The sequence below is a fragment of the Vigna umbellata genome, chromosome 1 (assembly GCF_029865625.1).
Source record: "Vigna umbellata cultivar VRB3 chromosome 1, Vumbellata_1.0, whole genome shotgun sequence".
Taxonomy (NCBI): domain Eukaryota; kingdom Viridiplantae; phylum Streptophyta; class Magnoliopsida; order Fabales; family Fabaceae; genus Vigna; species Vigna umbellata.
In genome coordinates this window covers 4,070,867-4,092,149 of record NC_142165.1, presented here as the reverse complement: position 1 = coordinate 4,092,149, position 21,283 = coordinate 4,070,867, and the positions used below count along the sequence as shown (strand labels likewise).

Below are 21,283 nucleotides of genomic sequence, written 5' to 3'. Positions count from 1 at the left end.
CGATGAGGAAAGAAATATATTATTAAAAATATCCATAAAATCTTAGATCCAATCAATAATTAAATCGAAAATACCTTGTATTTAATAATATCATTTTGTATATTATGCTTTAATTGAACACTGATTTTATTTACTGATGTTTAGATGTGTTTTGCTTATATATATATATATATATATATATATATATATATATATATATATATATATATATATATATATATATATATATATATATATGAGATTATATTTAGGTATGTTAATCTAATCAAGATTCCAAATTTTCATAATGGTGTAACATTATAATGTTAAAAAAATATTAATACTAAATTGATCACAAACTAATTTATTTCAAATAAAAGAAATAGAGATACTAGTACTGTGTCTTTTGAAAATAACACCAATAATTATAATGTGAAATTTAAATAGAAAAATGTTACTAAACAAACATAGTTGAAATTGAAAACAAGTGCCTAAATGATCTACCACGTGTTTACTGCATTATTTTGTTTATATGCATTAAATCTCTTCGAAAGGCATCTAAATGAGTAACGGCTGAGCCACCATTTGTAATTGCACGAAGACATATCCGCTGAAGAGTTTTGGATCTTTCCCTGATTCCCCTTCCAAGCTGTGTGCAAATCCATAAACTTTTGCAGTAGCGATACAATTTCACCCTTTTCCACCAAACTATTTACATTGACGTCTTCCTTCATCCTCCAACCAACTTTCCAATCCTCAATTATCATCTTACTGTCCAATGGTTGGTCCATAATTATTGGAAAGGTCAAAAACGGAACCCCAGCAAGCACACCTTCTTTTGTGGAATTCCAGCCACAATGAGACCAAAACCCTCCAATACAAGGATGACACAACACTCTCAATTGGTCACAGCATGTCCCACATATCTTTTTCAACCTTGAAGACTCACCACGAGTTATCCATGTTGGAAGTGTCACGTCGATTAAAGATAAGACCAATTCATAGTATACAAGTGAATGCAAATTTTACTTTATAAATCGGTTTTGTGGAGTTGAATTAAGTTTAAAGTTCACTTAATATAATATCATAGTCGATGTATTCAGATTTAAAGTCCACTTCTTAATAATCCACAACAACATAATGCCACTTTCCCGCAAAGCAAATGCAATCTCATCAATTTGAGCCCTTGAAACCGAGAAATGGCTCCCTTGTGAGATGTAAAGAACAAAACCAACAGGTTGTGCATCTAGCCACTCCATGTAGCCATGGCTAGTCCCGTTGTTAGTGCTCAAAGTGGGAGTGTTTTGAAGGCTAAAATAAGGTATGGCAGGACCAATAGTGTATACGAGAAAGGGCAGCTATTCTTTTAGGACATCGATGGCTTCAGGTTCGGGCTCGTAAATGGAAGCGCATAAAAGATATTGTGCTCTGGAAACCCATTTGAAACCTTTTAGGCACAACTGCATCATTTGTGTACTTCTACAACTTTCATCGTTTAGCGGAAAATCTGCTAGGCGCATTGTGGAAATCCCAGGAATATAATCCACACGCTTCCCACCATTTTCTGGTATGCATCAGTTAAACAAAAGAAATCCGTAAATTCAATGTTTCCACATATCAGATATGGAATTTCGTGAATTTCAAATAATCTTTTGAAGCAGAAACCAGGACGAGTAGGGATAGTCTTAGAAGTTCGTATTTTTTCTGTAAATTATATCAACTGATGTATAATTATACATTATAATGACTATTTATGCTAAATACAATAAACTTTAAAAAAGAATGAGAATATGATTAAATAATCCTGAACATTATGTACTTTGAAAATACACATTACATTAATAAGATAAATATTAATGTAAAGTCATAAGCATTAATAAGATATAACTTGTAGTCTTTATAATATAATATAACATCAAATTTCTAGGTTTTTTTTTCTTGTTTTGATCTTTCGTTTATTTCACTTTCGTCTCTAACGGTATTGATTCAATGTCCGTAAATTTATAAATTACTGGCACATTATTTCAGATTAACATGTTTTCTTAAAAAGTTTCGAATCTTGATTATCGTCTCTCACTTTAAAAGTTAATGACTTCCTCCTCGTATTTTTTTTAAAGCACATTGGATCCTACCTAAAATAAGCACGTTTCTCTTTGTAAAAGGAAAGCATTCAAAAAGTAGGTTTAATGTTTCGGTAGGTCTCTATTTTTATCAAGAATCTCAAATAGGTGTTCTACTTGTTTGGTGTATTAATTGAGTCTTTATTTTGTAAAAATTGTAACAATTAGACCATTGTCGTTAAATTGGACACCCAACGGCATTAGTCTTTTGTTGACATGGCATAGTGGACTATGTTTTAATTGAGGTGGACTGTATTACTTGATGTATGTGATTATGATGTGGATATTTTATTTTTTTTAAAAAAAAGAAATTGGAAAGAATGAATGAAATATTGAGAATGAATTAGGGATTTAAATTATTCGAATTAGGGATTGGGAAAACTTCGTTATAAAATTGTAGGGGTATATGGAAATTGGAAATCAATTACACAGATTGGAGATTCAATTTGAAAAATTAGGGTTCATTCACAGCTAACATTGATACAATCGCGAAGTATGCATCACGATTTATGCAGGCTGAGTTGACATCCTTGTTGGTTAAAAAGGTGTTTCTGGTGACTTGGAGATTATTCTCAATGGTGCTTCTACCTTCCGCTCGGCTTCTTGTGATGTTGGTTCAAACAAGATCAGTTTTTTCTTTTCTTCTTCAGAGGTGCCGCTGCCATCCCCAGTCACCGTGACCCATGGCCGCACCCACCAACGTCTCCATTGACACCACCACCATCAACCACCACTAAGAACACCCAAATCTCAATTTGAAAACCTACCCCCAAATGCAAGATCAAATTACAAGAACAAAGAAACCCAAATTAAAACCCTAGCCCAAATCACGAAATCAAAAATCTACAAAGAAGATTCAAGAAACCTAAATCAAAACCCTTGTCGCAACGTCGCCAGAAAATCAATCTCATCGCTACAACACTCACTACGAAATGAGAAGGGAAGACGCGTCAGCGTCACGTCATCGTAGCGCCAGCGCAACGCCGTTGCCGTCAGAGCTCGCCTCCCTCCCGCGAAACCCAGCCCTAAAGAAGAAGGAAGGAGAAATTTCTTCCTGCGTCGCAAGCTGAACCAGAAGGAATAGGAACAAGAAAGCCTCCCTTAAGTCAGAAACTTGCAGTAGACCAACCAAAAGAGAAATGACCCTTCAAAGGTGGGTCCATTTACGAAAAAGAAACTCAAAGAAGGAAAGAATAAATTATCTACATATGGTACTATAAAAGTGATTAAAAACATACATCACCATGCCACATCAACCTTCCATTAACACTGTTAGGCCCAATTTAACGACAAGGATCTAATTGTTACAGTTTTTAAAAAATAAGGACTCAATTGAGACATCGAAGAAGTAGGAAACTTATTTAAGATTCTGGAAGAAAATAAGGACTGAAAAATTAAAATTTAAATATACATACGGATAAAAAGAGTAGAGTAAAATATATTGTGACAAAAGTAACATTTTTTAAAAAAATAAAAACGAAAACCACATATTTAAAAGCACAATTTCAAACTAATACAAAATTTATAATAATCAAACTTAATGAGTTGAAGATAAATAATTTGTGATGTTGATTACCTGACAAATTGACAGGGTAATGTCCATTCTGATCTAGAAGGTGACGGTGGTAGAGCACAAAGAACATAGACACGGACATGGTCCAAAACGACGCCACCGGAATATTCCTTCGGATTCTAACCATCACCGCCCAATACAAAAGGGTGTCAGCTACAATGGTCGTTGGCGGCGGCTGAAGGCAGCGGAGCAACTCCTCAAAGGGGGCTTCCATTTTGGTCATGACAGGTTCCAAGAAGCCGAGGTGGTCATTTGCGCGAGTGAGTTCGGATACCACATTGGGGATTGAATGGAGTTTGATGCTGTCGGGTTTTGGGTCGGAGGCGATGCGGGCGAGCCATTCCTCGGCGACCACGAAGGTTATGACGATTCCAGTGTTGTTGGAGAGAAGCAACTTGCAGAAGTTCATAAGGGGGTTGATGTGGCCCCTTGTAGGTAGGGCATGGCCACGAGGTGATAGGGACAAGTTGATGGAGCTGAAGGAGCTTCCATGATGGACTTAGGGGTTGCAGAAACAGTTAAGTCTTGGAAGATGAAAGTTCAAAGCTACAAGAACAAGAACACGTGCTTTCATATGTTTGTGTTTGGAAAAGGACTCGATACTTTAACAATGTTTTTTAACACTATTTTGACAATGCCACGCATCACATTTGGATTGGAGGAATTTGAAATTTTTAATTTTTTGAAAACGTGGAGTTCGAACTACGTAGGGTTTGTTTTAAGTGAGCTTCCAAAAATACCCCTGGTCTGTTTCATTGGAAATCAACGATTAGTGTCCCTAGGTCTTCATTTTGCGTTCTCGTTGTTGGTTCTCTGTGTCTCTCTCCATTTTTGTCAAGTTGGTGTTTTTCGTGGAGGTTGTAGTGCGAAATGGCAACGTCCGGTGAGCATGGTCCGACGACGAAGGTAAATGCTTTCTCCTTCCATTTCCTTCGATGCGTTTTGGGTTTGGGTTTGAGATTGTGTTGTTTTGGTTATTGGGTTTAGTTGTTTTGGTTATTTTGTTTTGGTTGATGCAGTTGATCGTTCGTCACTCATTTTCGACAAAGTATATATGTAGTTTGAACGAACGCTTGACAGACGAGCATCGGTTAGTGATTGCGAAGACTCCATTTGTGTGGTTTTTAGATTTGGGTGTTAATGTTAAACTAGGTAGGAATATATTGAGTGAGTTATTGGTTAAGTGGGACTATTCGAGTAGTGATTTTTTAGTTGAAAATAAAGTTTTGAATATAAATGAAATTGATTTTTATTTAGGATTGGGATTAAGTACAGATGGTGAAAATATTAACTTAAAGGAGGAAATGGGAAGTAGTAAATGTGTGAAATACATAGGCAAAGGAACAAAAGATTTGAATTTGATATGCAAATTATTAATGCGAAAACACAAGAAAGTGATACCTTGTTCTCATTTTTATAGCCTTTACATACTGGTAGGGATATGTGAGATTTCATTTCCAAAACGTAGCGGAAAAGTGTTTCCTGTAATATTTAATATTGTTGACAATTTAAGTGGTTTGGGTAGTTATTGTTGGGGTAGTCTAGTTTATCGTTTTTTGTTACATAGTTTGTGCAAAACTTCAGAATCCTTGAAGAAAGGCAAAGGTACAACGAATGTTTACGTGGATGGTTGTGTTTACATGATGCAGGTAATTATTATTTATTGATTTAAAATGTAAATTGTTTGTTTATTGTGGGCATTTGCTATTTTACTAAATGTTAAGATGATTTATTTTTTTTAGATATGGTTTTTTGAGCATTTCATTCCACCGGAAGGTCCAATTGACAAATTTCCGAGAATATTGCATTGGATCAATATAAATGTGGGAGACAAGTTCGTAAAAGGGGTTATGGAGACGGGAGTGGTATGTGATTTGTTGTTTGAGTTTTTGATGTTTTGGTATATTGACAAAACTTGTATAGTATGATATATATGGTTAAATTTCAGGTTCTTGATGATGTTTATGTTGGTGCTTCAACCAAGGATAAGAAGGAATACATACCAACACCATCAAAAAAGGATGCCCAACCAACACCAAAGAAGATACAAAAAAGAAAACGAAGAGAAAGTGTTATGCGTGCCTTAGAGGACCAAGAATTTCTAATTGAAGAACTTAAAAGGAGGGTTGCTGGTTTGGAGGCACAGTTGGCTAAAGAGAAGGCAAGACGACAAAATAAAGATCACGGTGGAGAAAGTGTGCCTCGTACAAGGGCAAAGCACTTAGGACTCCATATACTGGAACTGTAGTGCTTAGAATTAAAAATGAGTGATATGTGTATTGAGTTGATTAAAGGAAAGTAAATTATCATTGTACATGGATGAACAAAACAAAGTGTAATGTATCCGATTTAGTTGAATTATAAAATTTGAATATTTGGTTACGTTACATATTTTTATTTTGAATTGCATTCTTATTATCATTTGTGGCTTTGTTTGGAATGCTAATGAATAAATTGGGCGTATTGTGATGGATGAATGAAACTTTGTTTTTGAAATGTTGAAGTTGGCAGAAGTTTTGGTTAAAAAATCATTGTGGTAATCGCTTACGTGTTACTTTGTGTCATAATTGTAGTGTTGTTAAGTTGATTGTGGTGTTTAAGTGTAAATAGATGGTGAGAAGTGGTGTTTAGTGACCCCATGATGTGGGTAAACAAACATTCTTGGTGAGGGCACCAAGTTGGGTAATTGTTCAGTCCTCGTCCTGAAAAAACACTATGGCAATCGTTTACGGGGGCTTGGTAAACAATTACGCGACAGAAGTCAGTGTTTTGTACAGAAAGGTCTACTGAAGTAGTCATCTGTGGTGACTTGGGTGATCATTGGCAAAAACTGTTAGATTAAGGCTAAAGTTCACTTCTATTTAGTTCCTTTTGGTGATTAAGTGGTGGTAGAGGGTGGGAGGTGATGTATGGTGACCCCAAGAAGTGGGGAAGAAGCCATTCTTACTGAGGTGCACAACTTGGACAAGTTTTGGGTTGATCACCTGGAAAAACACTATGGTAATCGTCTACGGGGGCCTGGTAAATGATTACGCGAGAGAAATCAGTGTTTTGTACAGAAAGCTCTGCTAAAGCAATCAACTGTGGTGACCTGGGTGATCGTTGTAAAAATTGTTAGATTAAGGCACAAGTTCACTTCTATTTTATTCCTTTTGGTGTTTTAGTGGTGGTAGAGGGTGGGGGGTGATGTTTGGTGACCTCAAGAAGTGGGGACGAAGCCAATCTTACTGAGGTGACCAACTTGGACAAGTTTTAGGTTGATCACCTAGAAAAAGACTGTGGTAATCGTTTACAAAAGCCTGGTAAACGATTACGCGAGAGAAATCAGTGTTTTGTACAGAAAGCTCAACTGAATTAGTCAGCTGTAGTGACCTGGGTGATCATTGGCAAAAACTGTTAGATTAAGGCACAAGTTCACTTCTATTTAGTTCCTTTTGGTGATTCAGTGGTGGTAGAGGGTGAGAGGTGATGTATGGTGACCCAAGAAGTGGGGAAGAAGCCATTCTTACTGAAGTGACCAACTTGGACAAGTTTTGGGTTGCTCACCTGGAAAAACACTGTGGTAATCGTTTATGGGGGCCTGGTAATTGATTACGGGAGAGAAATCAGTGTTTTGTATAGAAAGCTCTAGTTAAGTAGTCAATTGTGGTGACCTGGGTGATCATTGCAAAAACTGTTAGATTAAGGCACAAGTTCACTTCTATTTTGTTCCTTTTGGTGTTTTAGTGGTGGTAGAGGGTGGGGGTGATGTTTGGTGATCCCAAGAAGTGGGGAAGAAGCCATTCTTACTAAGGTGACCAACTTGAACAAGTTTTGGGTTGATCACTTGGAAAACACTGTGGTAATCGTTTACAGGGGCCTGGTAAACCATTAGGCGAGAGATATCAGTGTTTTGTACAGAAAGGTCAATTGAAGTGGTCAACTGTGGTGACTTGGGTGATCATTGGCAAAAACTGTTAGTTTCAGGCACAAGTTCAGTTCTATTAAGTTCCTTTTGGTGATTCAGTGGTGGTAGAGGGTGGGAGGTGATGTATGATGACCCCAAGAAGTGGGGCAGAAGTCATTCTTACAGAGGTGAACAACTTGGACAAGTTTTGGGTTGATCACCTGGAAAAACATTGTGGTAATCGTTTACGGGGGCTTGGTAAACGATTATGCGAGAGTGTTTTGTATAGAAAGCTTTACTGAAGTAGTGAGTTGTGGTGACCTGGGTGATCATTAGCAAAAACTGTTAGTTTCAAGCACAAGTTCACTTCTATTTAGTTTCTTTTGGATATTCAGTGGTGGTAGCGAGTGGGAGGTGATGTATGGTGACCACAAGAAGTGGGGAAGAAGCCATTCTTACCGAGGTGAACAACTTGGACAAGTTTTGGGTTGATCTCCTAAAAAAACACTATGGTAATCGTTTACGAGGGCTTGGTAAACGATTACGCGAGAGAAGTGAATGTTTTGTACACAAAGCTCAACGTAAGTAGTCAGTTGTGGTGTCCTGGTGATCATTGGCAAAAACAGTTAGATTAAGGCACAAGTTCACTTCTATTTAGTTCCTTTTGGTGATTCAGTTGTGGTAGAGGGTGGGAGGTGATATATGGTGACCCCAAGAAGTGGGGAAGAAGTCATTCTTACTAAGGTGACCAACTTGGACAAGTTTTGGGTTGATCACCTGAAAAACACTGTGGTAAGATCACCTTGATCCCCCTTCGATCCTACATAAAAACACAAAATTATATAACAAAAATAAATTAACAATTAATGACCAATTAACATTTAGGTTGATGACTAACTCGACCTTGCCATATGGCAAATGCACATGTTGGGTATAATGGGTAAGTAAGGAGGTGTCATGTGGAACTCCTGGGAATCCACCATCTTCATCTTCATCTTCATATTCTTCCTCACTAGAGTCATCCTGCTGCTGAACATCCTCCTACTCAACATAATCATCCTCACCATGTCCTTGATGTATAAACTCTCCTTACTTCTCATGATCATGCTCATCAATAACGTCCACGCGATATTCTTCTACACGTCTTCTACGAGCAGATGTCGTAGGTCGTCTCCTTTCATCATGTGATGAAGATAATGGCTCACCACAAGAAGATGAAGCCTCAACATGATAAGATGATGCACCTCTAGTTCTAATCATTTTTATTAACCAATTATATTATTAACCAATTATATTATTAATTAATTATATACAAAAAAAATAAATAATTATAAAATAATAAATATTCGAAAAATAAAGAATTAATAACAAATAAATAAAGAAATAAATAAAATAACAAAAAAATTACTTAAATAATTACAAATTATAGCAAAAACATTAGAAATTATAAAATAAATTAAGAAAATAAATAATATGTAAGGAAATAAAATTTACGATTAATAATTATTATTTAATTAAATAATTAATTTAATAAAAATTACAAATTAAAAAACAAAAATAAAAAAATTAAATAAAATTATATACATAATAAATAATATATAAAAATTTTAAAATAAAAAAAAAACAAATTCAAAAAAAATTAACAAACAAATAAAAAAAATAAAAATATACGCAGAAAATATATTAAATTTTATTTAACATTAAAACATAACATAAAAATTAAATTTAGGTTTAATAACATATTTTGTCCCTAGTTCTGCTGAATAATTTCAATTCAGTCTCTTATTTTAAAAGTGTTTCAAATTGGTCCTCACTTATTAAATTTTGCGTCAACATCGTCCCTTTTGTTAAATACGTAGAAATGACGTAAACTCTATTTTCTCTATCATATGCTACTTTGTGCAACGCAACAGTTTTGTCAATGCTATTGGAGTTTTTTTTATTCTTCATAACCACGTCACTAGTGAAAAATATACTTTTTATAACTATTTTTTATACGTGTTAAAATTTATCAGCTATAAAAAGTAGTGTGGTGGTGTCGCAACTGGAATCGCGACGGGACGACGATCCAAAAAAGAAACGGGTTTTGAAAAGAGATTTTGAAGTCGCCACCATAGTTTATTATGGAAAACTATGGAAAAACCATAAAATGATAAGACACAGCCCACGAAAACCATATTCTGGGTTCGGCAGTCGGTTACGCGTAGGGAAGGTGTTAGCACCCTACAACGCCTGCCCTAAGGCAGTACCTTTAACTAAATGCACGAATGTGATGTGGTTTTCAAAATGTTTAACTATCCCCTAAAATAAAATTCTAAATAAACAAAATATATTTTTTAGTTTTTTGGGCCCGACAAGGATTGACCTTGCTCCTACGTATTCTCTTTCAAAATGAGAAATCAGGGTTACGTAGTTCTTTCTAAAACTGTTTGAGAAGTTTGTTTGGAAATTGTTTGAAAATTTGTTTTGAAATGATTTTGGATTTTTGGGAAGTGAACCTGACAAGGACTAGCCTTGCTCTTACGTATCTCCACTCTTGATGGAGAATCAAGGATCACGTAGTTCTGGCGGAAAGACTGTTTGTTTGCTTGAAAGTGCTGATGTTTTTATTTTTTTGAGGATTTTATATTTTTGATATATTTTTTTATAAAGGAAAGAGAAAAGGTTTTTAGCACGAGGACGATGCGAGCGATCACACACGTGCTTAACCTTTAAAATATATTTTTTGGTATCATTATTTTTATAAAAGAAAGAGAAAAGGTTTTTAGCACAAGGACGATGCGTGCGATCACACATGTGCTTAACCTTTAAAACATGTTTTTGATATTTTTTATGAAAGAAAGAGAAAAGGTTTTGAGCACAAGGACGATGCGAGTGATCACACATGCGCTTAACCTTTAAAATAATTTTTTGGTATTTTTTTTTAAGAAAGAGAAAAGGTTTTGAACACAAGGACGATGCGAGCGATCACACATGTGCTTAACCTTTAAAATATTTTTTAGTATTTTTTTTAAAAGAAAGAGAAAAGGTTTTTAGTACAAGGACGATGCGAGTGATCACACATGTGTTTAACCTTTAAAATAATTTTTTGGATATTTTTTAAAAGAAAGAGAAAGGGTTTTGAGCACAAGGACGATGCGAGCGATCACACATGTGCTTAACCTTTAAAATATATTTTTGAATTTTTTATAAAGAAAAGAAAAAAGGTTTTGAGCACAAGGACGATGCGAGCGATCACACATGTGCTTAACCTTTAAAATATACTCAAAAACCATTTTTGATTTTATAATTTTATCCTTTTTATATTTTATAATTTTACAAAAAAAATTTTGCCTAATTTTATTATATGAAAATAATTGTTTAAGATGAATTAAGACCGTATCTAATTATTAGATAAAAGAAGAATTTTAAATATAAAAAAACTGAAATCTATTTCTCATAATTTTTTTTTATTTTATACCGTTTTATATTTTACGAGAAAATAATGATTAAATAAATGCATATTAGCATAATAGTAAAATAATAACATGATAGTAAAATAAATTGTACAAATAAAATGTATGTGCAATGAATAAATTAAAACACGTATCAGGATTGCGTAAAGCAAAATAAAAGCATAAAAAAAAGAAGAATCTAATTAAACCAAAGCTTAAAACCAGCGGTTAGGAAGATTTGGCCCAGAACTACTTTTCTGAGCAGAAACCCTAGGTTTCTTTTTCTCTTTATTTGTAAAAAAAAAAAAACTTCTTCTCCATGAACAGGCTCACAGAAGGAAAAATTAATGGCAGGTACGAAAATAAAAAAAAATTTGCATCGAAAGAAAAAAGAAAGTTAAGCCTTTACGAAAAACAAAAGAAGAAGAAAAACAAAATAAAAATAAAAACTAGATAAGAAATAAACAAAAAATAAATAAAGAAAGTAAACAAAAAGAGAGTCAGGAAAGTAAAAAGAAGATGGGTTCCTCATCCCCTGTTTCGTGAGCAAAAAAACCTAGAGTTTCCGCTGCCATCGTCGAGCCAACCACCGTGGCATCCTTCCCTGCGGCCCAGCACGTCGCCGATGCCGTTCGTCGCCATAGTCATTGCTGGTCACACCACAAGGTTCTCCTTTCTCGTTCCTCTTCTTGCGCGAGAGGGAAACATCCTCACTTCCTGTGACACATTCTCACAACCACTAACGAGACCAGCTGCTATCGGTGGCTCCAAAGGAAGGATCTCCCTTCACTGCGGTTCAACCTTTCTCCCTTGTGAACCCCAACGGCTTGACGTCCCAACCCTCGCCAGAGGGAGACACTGCCGGTGACCGCCACCGTCGCCGCTGACGATGGGTTCTCCTATTACTCTATTTTGTTTTTGAGCGGTTTGATATCTCGCCCTGATGGGTACACGGATGGTTGTGACCAAAAATGTGGAGAAACATCGGGGTTTGTTTCGACGCGATGGGGGCGAGTGATTCGAACAATGAAAACAATATGGAGTCCAACCAACAAAGGAAAGGAGAGCAGTAGAAAAAGAAAACTGATTCGCATACACAAAATTAATTGGGAGTAGGCGGGAACAGAAATATTATCCTAAAAGATCAATCCATATATGGAAGATAATGCCAGTCAGTCAGCTAGAGTTGGAAGCTTACCTTTAAAGAAGACTTTGTTTTTCGCTTTGTTACTATCCCTTTGTATTTGAGCAAATGTTCCTCGTATAGCCAACGTTTCTTTCTTTCTCCGCTCTTAGACGTGACTTTTTGTTGTTGCTCCCCTGTTGTAGGTGCTGTTGTGGGTGCAAGAGGGTTGTGGTGATCGCCAATGATGGTTGGTAGCTGATACCCAAAAAATCCATAAAGACCCTCCAGGAGGTTTTTCTTTTGCTCTTCTCCTGAGGTCTGTAAAAAATGAAATCTTGAAAGACTCCCTGGTCCTTCTTTTTTCAAAAACCCTTTGCAGGGTTCCGCAGGAGGAAAAACCTCTGACTTAGGATATTCACTTTGATTTCAAATCGTCTTTTTTCCTCTTTTATGATTCAAATGGATCAATTGGTCCTAGCGAATCAGATATCCTTTCCCCCTTGATATATGATTGCAGCTACTGTAAGCCCTTTGCTGCAGAAGGACAGTCGTCTATATTGCATGCTGTGATATGCATGTTGCAGGATAAAAAGCTCAATTCGTGCTTGCGTAGACAGAGAATGGAAAGAAGCAAAGTCTGCTATTCCTAAAAGGCTTAGTTGACTATTGCGTTTTCTTTTTTTTTTTTTTAGATTTTTTTTATTTTGTTAACTTTTAACATAAAAATTAAAGCAAAAAGAAGATAAAAAAAACTAAATCAAATAAAGTGAAATAACTAATATAAAAAAGTAAAATAGAAACATAACTTAAAAATAAAAATGAAAGAAAATAGAATAAAATAAAATAAACCTATTACAGTCCATCCGGACGAAATTGGGTGTTGACAGGTGGCAGTTTTGTAAATATAAGAAACTTTTTTACACCGATTATAATAAAAATAGGTATAAAAATAGTATGGTGGCATTATAGTAAAAAAGTACAAATATTTTATACCGATTATGATTCAAATAGGTATGATTTTTTTTTTTTTTTTATCCCTGTTAACCTAATGCCGGTGTAGATTATTGTTTTACACCGGTTAATATTAACCGGTATGAATTTTTACTTATCAATATTTTTTCTTTTGTATTATGCAATTTCTTTCTCTTCTCATTCTTAGTCCTTCGTTCTCCTCTCTTATCCTTCGTTTCAGTATCCATTGTAGCCACCTCGCCTCGATCGGCAACATCTCCCGCGTCCACGACGGTGACCTCAACCCTAGCCTCGCTCCTCTCTTACCTCAGCCAACTAACGGTGGCGACGAATTCGAAAACGAAGAAGAAAGAACTCTTGTCTCGGTGTGCAGCGCCGAATCCATGGCAAGGCTGACGGAGATGGCGACGTTTTGAGTCCCGTTCTGTACCGCAACCTTGCGCGGATTTGTGAAGTTCCACAACCTCGCTAAGATTTTTGTGGTTGAGGTACAAAGACCAGTGGAACAAAGACGAACAACCACGGCAGCAGATGTTCTCTCTTGAGGTACAAAAAATGTTCCTATTTTGCTCTTAGACTCTAATTTGGACTGCAATTTGATAAGTGTGAAAAACAGATGTTTTGACACTTATAAAGGATCTCAATTTTGTAATTATTCATGTTATTACTCAGTGAAAAGTCGTAATAGGAAGTAGATTGTGTTGTAAATTATTGTTCAGGAAAAGTTGTACAAAAGTGAATCTGTCAACCAATTCTCGCATAGTAGAAGAAATAGCCAGGAGAATACATTCGCACAGCGCACCATCATTGGTTCGCTGAGCGAATCATGCCAGCTTGGAGATTGCAAGTCTAGAATTCGCATAGCGCACCAGAGGCTGTGCGCTTAGCGAAATTGTGCAGTTGAGTGCTGAATTAATTTTAATTCGCACAGCGAATCTGCTTCTGTGCGCTGAGCGAATGGAGCAGTTTTATGAGAAATCAACTGTCTATTAAAAGACGTGCTTTGAATGATAGGAGGAGATGAGACTAAAAAATATAATTTTTTGGGAGAACTGCTCTGGAGAAGAAGACCATCAAGAGACCTCTCTGAAGACATCAAGACTGCACATCATGCAAGGAATTGCAGAAATGAGTATGTTTGTGATGTCTAGGATAGGCTAAACTTTTATTCGTTGGAATTGACTGTAATGGCTGACATTTGATGTAATCTTTCCTGTTCAATATAAGTTGTGTTCATATGCTTTTCTTGTTTACTTTTTATTTTATTTTACGGAAGTAAAATAAACTTGTTTTTATATTTAAATTGTACTGGGAAGTAAATTTGAGTATTAACGCAAGAAAAGCAACCAGAAGGAAAGAGGCTAGGAATAGTTTCAATTCTCCTGGTCATCAATAACATCGTTCTTAATGCAAAAGTTATGTTTAATTACTTAAGGAATTAATAATTGAACATAATTCTTTAGAACTTGTTTTAAGGAATTAAATCAAGATACTGTGATGTTGATGTTTGAACGCAAGTTATATTGCTCAGAATAGTTACTGTAATGTGGTCATGAAGTCAATTCCAATGAAGCTTTCTTTAAATTTTAATTTCAATTTTAAATTGTCATCTAGTTTGAGACTATTAATTCACTTATAGTTTATTGTTCAAATTGATTTTGATAAATAAATTTTAATTGAATAACGTAACACAAATTCCCTGAGGAGAACGATACTTTACTTATCACTGTATTACTTGTAACGATTTGGTATACTTGCCAAAAAGTTAACAAGTTTTTGGCGCCGTTGCCGGGGAATTTGATTGTTTTGTTATTTCAATTAGTTGTTTATCAATTTCAATTTTGTTCCTATCTCTGTAAATTCATTGTTTTAGTTTTCTGTGTATCTGTATATATTGTGTTTTGTTCCTGTTGTTATTTCTTGGGTTGGTCATTGGAGATTTTTGTTCTGCATGCCACGCAGAACAAAATCTGAGGATTTATTGTTTGATTCTGAGATTGAAAGGACAGCCCGTAGAAATAATAGTAGGCGTAGAAAAGAAAATAGAAAAAAAGAAGCTAGAGAATCCAGCTTATCTTCAAACGCTTATTCTTCATCTGACCAAGAGGGTAAAAAGATGGAGGAAAACGAGGATAATGAACAAAGAAGGCGTACGTTGGAAGATTATGCTTCAGTGACTGTACCTACATCTTTCAACAGTATAGCCAAACCTGTGATAATTGCGGCTAACATGGAAATGAAGCCAGCATTGATACATCTTGTTCAAAGTAATCAGTTTTCAGGATTGTCACACGAAAATCCCTATGATCATCTGGCAACTTTTAATGAATATTGCAACACTGTGAAAATGTTGAATGTGTCACAGGATGCAATCAGACTTAGTCTTTTTCCATTTTCCTTGGCAGGCAATGCCAAGAAATGGTTAAATTCTTTTCCTGAGAGAAGTCTGACAGGTTGGGATGACGTTGTGTCAAAGTTTTTGCAGAAGTATTTCCCTCAATCAAAAATAAACAAAGGCAAGCAAGAGATATCCTCTTTTCAACAAGAGCCTGAAGAGACTTTGAGTCAGACATGGGATAGGTTTAAGGGATTGTTAAGAAAGACTCCCATACATGGATTTGATGTCCCCACTCAATTGAACCTGTTTTTAGGAGGTTTAAAATCTCACACAAAATTGATGTTAGATGCCTCAGCAGGAGGTAACATTAGGTGGAAGACACCTGATGAAGCTCATGAAATTATTGAAAATATGGCATCTAGCGACAATGATGTTCAAAGTGAGAGAGGACAAAATCAAAAGAAGGGAATGTTTGAGTTGCAATCCCAAGATGCCTTATTAGCCCAAAATAAAATTATGACTCAACAGCTTGAGTCTCTGATGAAAAAGGTATCACAACTACAAATTCAAAATGTATCACAGGCACAACATACTGTGCAAGGATGTGAACTGTGTGGTGGAGAGCACCAAAATGGACAGTGTGCTATTCTCACCAATGCTAAGGAAGAGGTCAATTACATGGGAAATCAAGGCCGTCAAGGCAATTATGGAAATTATAATCAAGGATGGAGACCTCATCCTAGCATGGGTCAGGCTAGTTCCAGTAGACCACCTCCACAGTTTCAACAACAACCCACTCTTTCTGATAGGACATCAAAACTGGAAGAAAGTCTTCAACAATTTATGCAGATGTCCATATCAAATCAAAAGAGCACAGATGCATCTCTAAGAAATTTAGAAGTTCAAATGGGTCAGTTGGCCAAGAAACTGGAAGAAAAGCCTGTAAATACATTTGGAGCTAACACTGAACCAAATCCAAAAGAGCACTGTAAAGCTATAACAACAAGGAGTGGTAAAGTGTTAGACAGTGTAGTTGTGAGGAAAAAGGATCAAGAGGAAAAGTTAAATGAGGAACAGAAAGATAAAGAAGAAGAAGTGGAAGAGCAGAAAGATAAAAATAAAAAAATTGAAGAGAGCCAAAAAGGAAAACAGATTGTGAATCCTTTACCGTACCCAAAGACATATTCTAGAAAGGAAAAAGAAAGTCAATTTTCTAGATTTATGGCTCTCTTCAACAAGCTGGAAATTACAATTCCCTTTTCTGAAGCACTTCAACAGATGCCCTCTTATGCTAGATTCATGAAAGATTTGTTGACCAAGAAGAGAAAGTATATTGAGGAAGAAACAATAGAGGTGCAAGGGAATTGTAGCGCCATCATCCAAAAACTTCTACCACCAAAATTCAAAGACCCTGGAAGTTTTACTATTCCATGTACAATTGGAAAACTCCCTATTGGAAAAGCATTGATAGACTTAGGAGCAAGCATTAATTTGATGCCTTTGTCTATGTTAAAGAAAATAGGAGACATGGAAGTAAAACCAACAAGGATGACTCTACAATTAGCAGATAGGTCTTTAAAATACCCATATGGAGTTATTGAAGACGTACTGGTGAAAGTTGATAAGTTTACTTTTCCAGTAGATTTTGTTATTCTTGACATGGAGGAGGATACTGAAGTTCCCCTTATATTGGGTAGACCTTTCATGAAAACTGCAAGAGTCATAATTGATGTTGATGATGGTCATTTGAAGGTGAGGCTACATGATGAAACAGTAACTTTTAATGTTGTGGAGGCTATGCAACATCCAAAAGATAAAGGGAACTGTTTCAGAGTTGAAGTACTGGATGATGTAGTTGAGACTGTAAAAAATCATATGTATGTGAAATCTCCTTTAGAGCGTGTATTGGTTGATGCTTGTGAAGAGCTGACTGTTGAAGAAGAATTTGAAGTGGAGGAGATTTCACAACATCTAGAAAAATTAAAAGAAGAGAATTTCACTGATGTGAGAGTGGAAAAATTGGGAAAGGCTGACTTGGATGATCAGGAAAAAATGGAATTAAAAGTGCTTCCTGATCATCTCAAGTATGTGTTTTTAGAAGAAAATTCTAAGAAGCCAGTGATCATAAGCAATTCTCTATCAAACAGTGAGGAGAAAAAATTAGTGAAAATCTTGAAAGAGAATAAAAAGGCAATAGGTTGGCATATCTCTGATTTGAAAGGCATAAGTCCAACCTACTGCATGCATAAGATCATGATGGAACAGGATTATAAGCCCATAGCACAACCACAGAGAAGGTTGAATCCTACTTTGAAAGAGGTGGTGAGAAAGGAAGTACTTAAATTGCTTGAAGCAGGAATGATATATCCTATCTCTGATAGTGCTTGGGTGAGTCCTGTACATGTTGTTCCTAAGAAAGGGGGTATGACTGTTGTTCAGAATGATAAGAATGAATTAATTCCTACAAGAACAGTCACAGGGTGGAGAATGTGTATTGATTACAGAAAATTAAATCAATCCACCAGGAAAGACCATTTTCCTCTCCCTTTCATGGATCAAATGTTGGAAAGGCTAGCAGGACAAGCTTATTATTGTTTCCTGGATGGGTATTCAGGATACAATCAAATAGTAGTGAATCCAGAGGACCAAGAAAAGACCGCTTTCACTTGTCCCTTTGGTGTGTTCGCATACCGAAGGATGCCTTTTGGTCTCTGTAATGCTCGTGCTACATTCCAACGTTGCATGCTAGCCATTTTTTCTGATTTGGTAGAGAATTGCATTGAAGTCTTCATGGATGATTTCTCAGTTTTTGGAAAATCATATGATTTATGCCTAGAGAACCTGGATGTAGTTTTGAAGAGATGCATTGCCACGAACCTTGTTCTAAATTGGGAAAAATGTCACTTTATGGTTCGTGAGGGAATTGTCTTAGGACATAAGATCTCATCCCGGGGAATAGGTGTAGATCAAGCAAAAGTTGATGTGATTAAAAAGTTACCACCTCCTATGAATGTAAAAGGGGTAAGGAGCTTTCTTGGACATGTTGGTTTTTACCGGAGATTCATAAAAGATTTCTCCAAGATAGCTAAACCCCTTTGTAATTTGCTTGTGAAGGACACTCCATTTGAATTTGATGGGGAGTGTCAGACAGCTTTTGAAGTATTGAAAGAGAAGTTGATATCGGCCCCTGTTGTAGTCGCACCAAACTGGACTCAAAATTTTGAGTTAATGTGCGATGCTAGTGATTATGCTATTGGGGCTGTTTTGGGACAGAGACGTGGCAAGATTTTTCATGTTATTCATTATGCCAGCAAAGTTCTGAATGGGGCACAATTGAATTATGCCACCACTGAAAAGGAATTTTTGGCAATTGTGTATGCTCTTGAAAAGTTTAGACCTTATTTGATAGGGTCTAAAGTTATCATATACACTGACCATTCAGCCATCAAATATTTACTGGCAAAATCTGACTCAAAGCCACGTCTCATAAGATGGGTTTTATTGTTACAAGAATTTGATTTGGAAATCAAAGATAAGAAGGGGAGTGAGAACGTGATTGCTGATCATTTGTCTCGCCTTCTTAACTCTGAGGTGACTGATAAAGAGGGAGAAATAAAGGGAGAGTTCATTGATGAGCGTCTGATGCTCATACAACAGAGGTCATGGTTTGCAGATATGGCTAATTTTAAGGCTGCAGGAATTCTCCCTGATGACTTGACTTGGCAGCAAAAGAAGAAGTTTCTACGTGATTCCAAAGAATATCTTTGGGATGATCCTTATCTCTTCAAACTGGGTGCTGACCACTTACTTAGGCGGTGTGTTACAGCAGAGGAAGCTGCTGGAATCCTATGGCATTGTCATAATTCGCCATATGGAGGTCACTTTAATGGAGAAAGGACCGCCGCCAAAGTGCTTCAATCTGGTTTCTTTTGGCCTACCTTGTTCAAAGATGCACATGCTCATGCTAGAGGGTGTGACAGATGCCAAAGAACAGGAAGCATATCAAAGAGACATGAGATGCCACTGCAGGCAATTTTAGAAGTTGAAATATTTGATTGTTGGGGAATGGACTTTATGGGACCACTACCTTCTTCCTACAACAACGAATATATTTTAGTAACAGTGGATTATGTCAGTAAGTGGGTGGAAGCTGCAGCATGCCAAAAGAATGATGCCAAGACTGTTGTCAAATTTCTCAAGAGGCAAATCTTCTGTAGATTTGGTGTACCTAGGATCCTCATAAGTGATGGAGGATCACATTTCTGTAACTCCCAGTTGGCCAAGGTCTTGAAACACTATGATGTGAGGCATAGAGTTGCTTCACCGTATCATCCACAGACCAATGGTCAAGCTGAAGTCTCCAACAGGGAGATAAAAAGAATCCTGGAAAAGACAGTATCATCTTCAAGAAAGGATTGGGCAGCAAAATTAGATGATGTCCTGTGGGCTTATAGGACTGCCTTGAAGACTCCTGTAGGGCTAACACCCTACCAATTAGTCTATGGCAAGTCATGCCATCTCCCTGTTGAGATGGAACATAAAGCATACTGGGCTTTAAAATTTCTTAACTTTGATGCTTCTCTGTGTGCAGGTAAAAGGAAGCTTCAATTGCAAGAGCTGGAGGAAATGAGGTTGACTGCCTATGATTCATCAAGAAAATACAAAGAAAAGATCAAGGTGTACCATGACAAAAAGCTGATCAAGAGAGATTTCCAACCTGGACAACAGGTATTGTTGTTCAATTCCAGATTCAAACTGTTTCCAGGTAAGTTGAAATCTAAATGGTCTGGTCCCTTTGTGATAAAGGCAGTCAAGCCTTATGGTGCTATTGAACTAATGGATCCAAATTCTGAGAATTCAAATAGAAGCTGGATTGTTAATGGCCAGAGATTGAAACCTTATTTGGGTGGTGAGGTTGAACGCCTCACCACAATTATTAATTTCTCTGAACCATGAGATTCTGGGTCAAGCTAGTGACGTTAAAGAAGCGCTTGCTAGGAGGCACCCTAGCACATGTTTGTATATATTTGTGTCTGTTAATTGTGTTTTTATAATTGTTAAGTTTGAGTGTGGAGAGGAAGTGCTAAGATGTTTGGGGAATGAGTTCTTACGCTCTATTCGCACAGCGCACAGCTGAGGTGCGCTATGCGACTAGATGATTTTATAACGCAGTGATTTATTCGCACAGCGAATTTCATCCGCTCTGCGAGAGAGAAAAAGAAATTGTTTTGAAATTGAAGTTCGCATAGCGATTGCATTCGCTTTGCGATTTAAAAGTTTAATTTTTCTCTTTGCGGAAGTACTCGCATAGCGCATGTGATAAGCAAGGCGAATAAAATCACCAGAGCAACTTGAGCATTTAATTCGCATAGCGCACACTTCGCGCTATGCTACCCAAAGTTGGGGGTGAGCTCTGTCAAAATTTGCACAGCGAAATGGTGCGCAGAGCGAATTAAAAGAGAGTGGTTTGAGTTACGTTTTAATTCGCATAGCGCATAGCTGAAGTGCGCTCTGCGAATTTGTTCATAAAAAAAAATAAAAAAAAATAAAAAAAATAAAAAAAAAATTAAAATTTAGTCGCACAGCGCACAGCTGAGGTGCGCTATGCGACTTAACATAAAAATTCAAAAAAAAAAAAATATTCCAAGGTGCAGAAAACGAGAGAAATTCGCACAGCGCACAGCTGTGGTGCGCTATGCGAATTGACTCGTTCAGTTATTTTTTTTTAAAACCTACTTCTTCCCCATTTCATTTTACCATTCTTCATTTTACCCTAGCCACCATTCTCTTCCATTTTTGCACAACGAATGTACCTTCCTCTCTGCCAATTTCTCCACTTTCTCTCCATTGCCACC

The 21,283-nt window shown here is 36.5% G+C and overlaps 1 protein-coding gene and 1 pseudogene across 1 annotated transcript; one reads left to right on the top strand and one right to left on the bottom strand.

Annotated features, from left to right (window-relative positions):
• Positions 1–338: 338 nt before the first annotated feature.
• On the bottom strand, positions 339–4,382 carry LOC124826136 (UDP-glycosyltransferase 87A1-like; annotated as a pseudogene).
• Positions 4,383–14,944: 10,562 nt separating this feature from the next.
• Positions 14,945–20,384, top strand: LOC148204429 (uncharacterized). The gene is made up of 2 exons (XM_088091855.1): positions 14,945–17,330; positions 19,896–20,384. The coding sequence occupies exons 1-2, from the start codon at positions 15,042–15,044 to the stop codon at positions 20,382–20,384; spliced, it is 2,778 nt and encodes a 925-aa protein (XP_087947981.1). The 5' UTR covers positions 14,945–15,041.
• Positions 20,385–21,283: the final 899 nt, after the last annotated feature.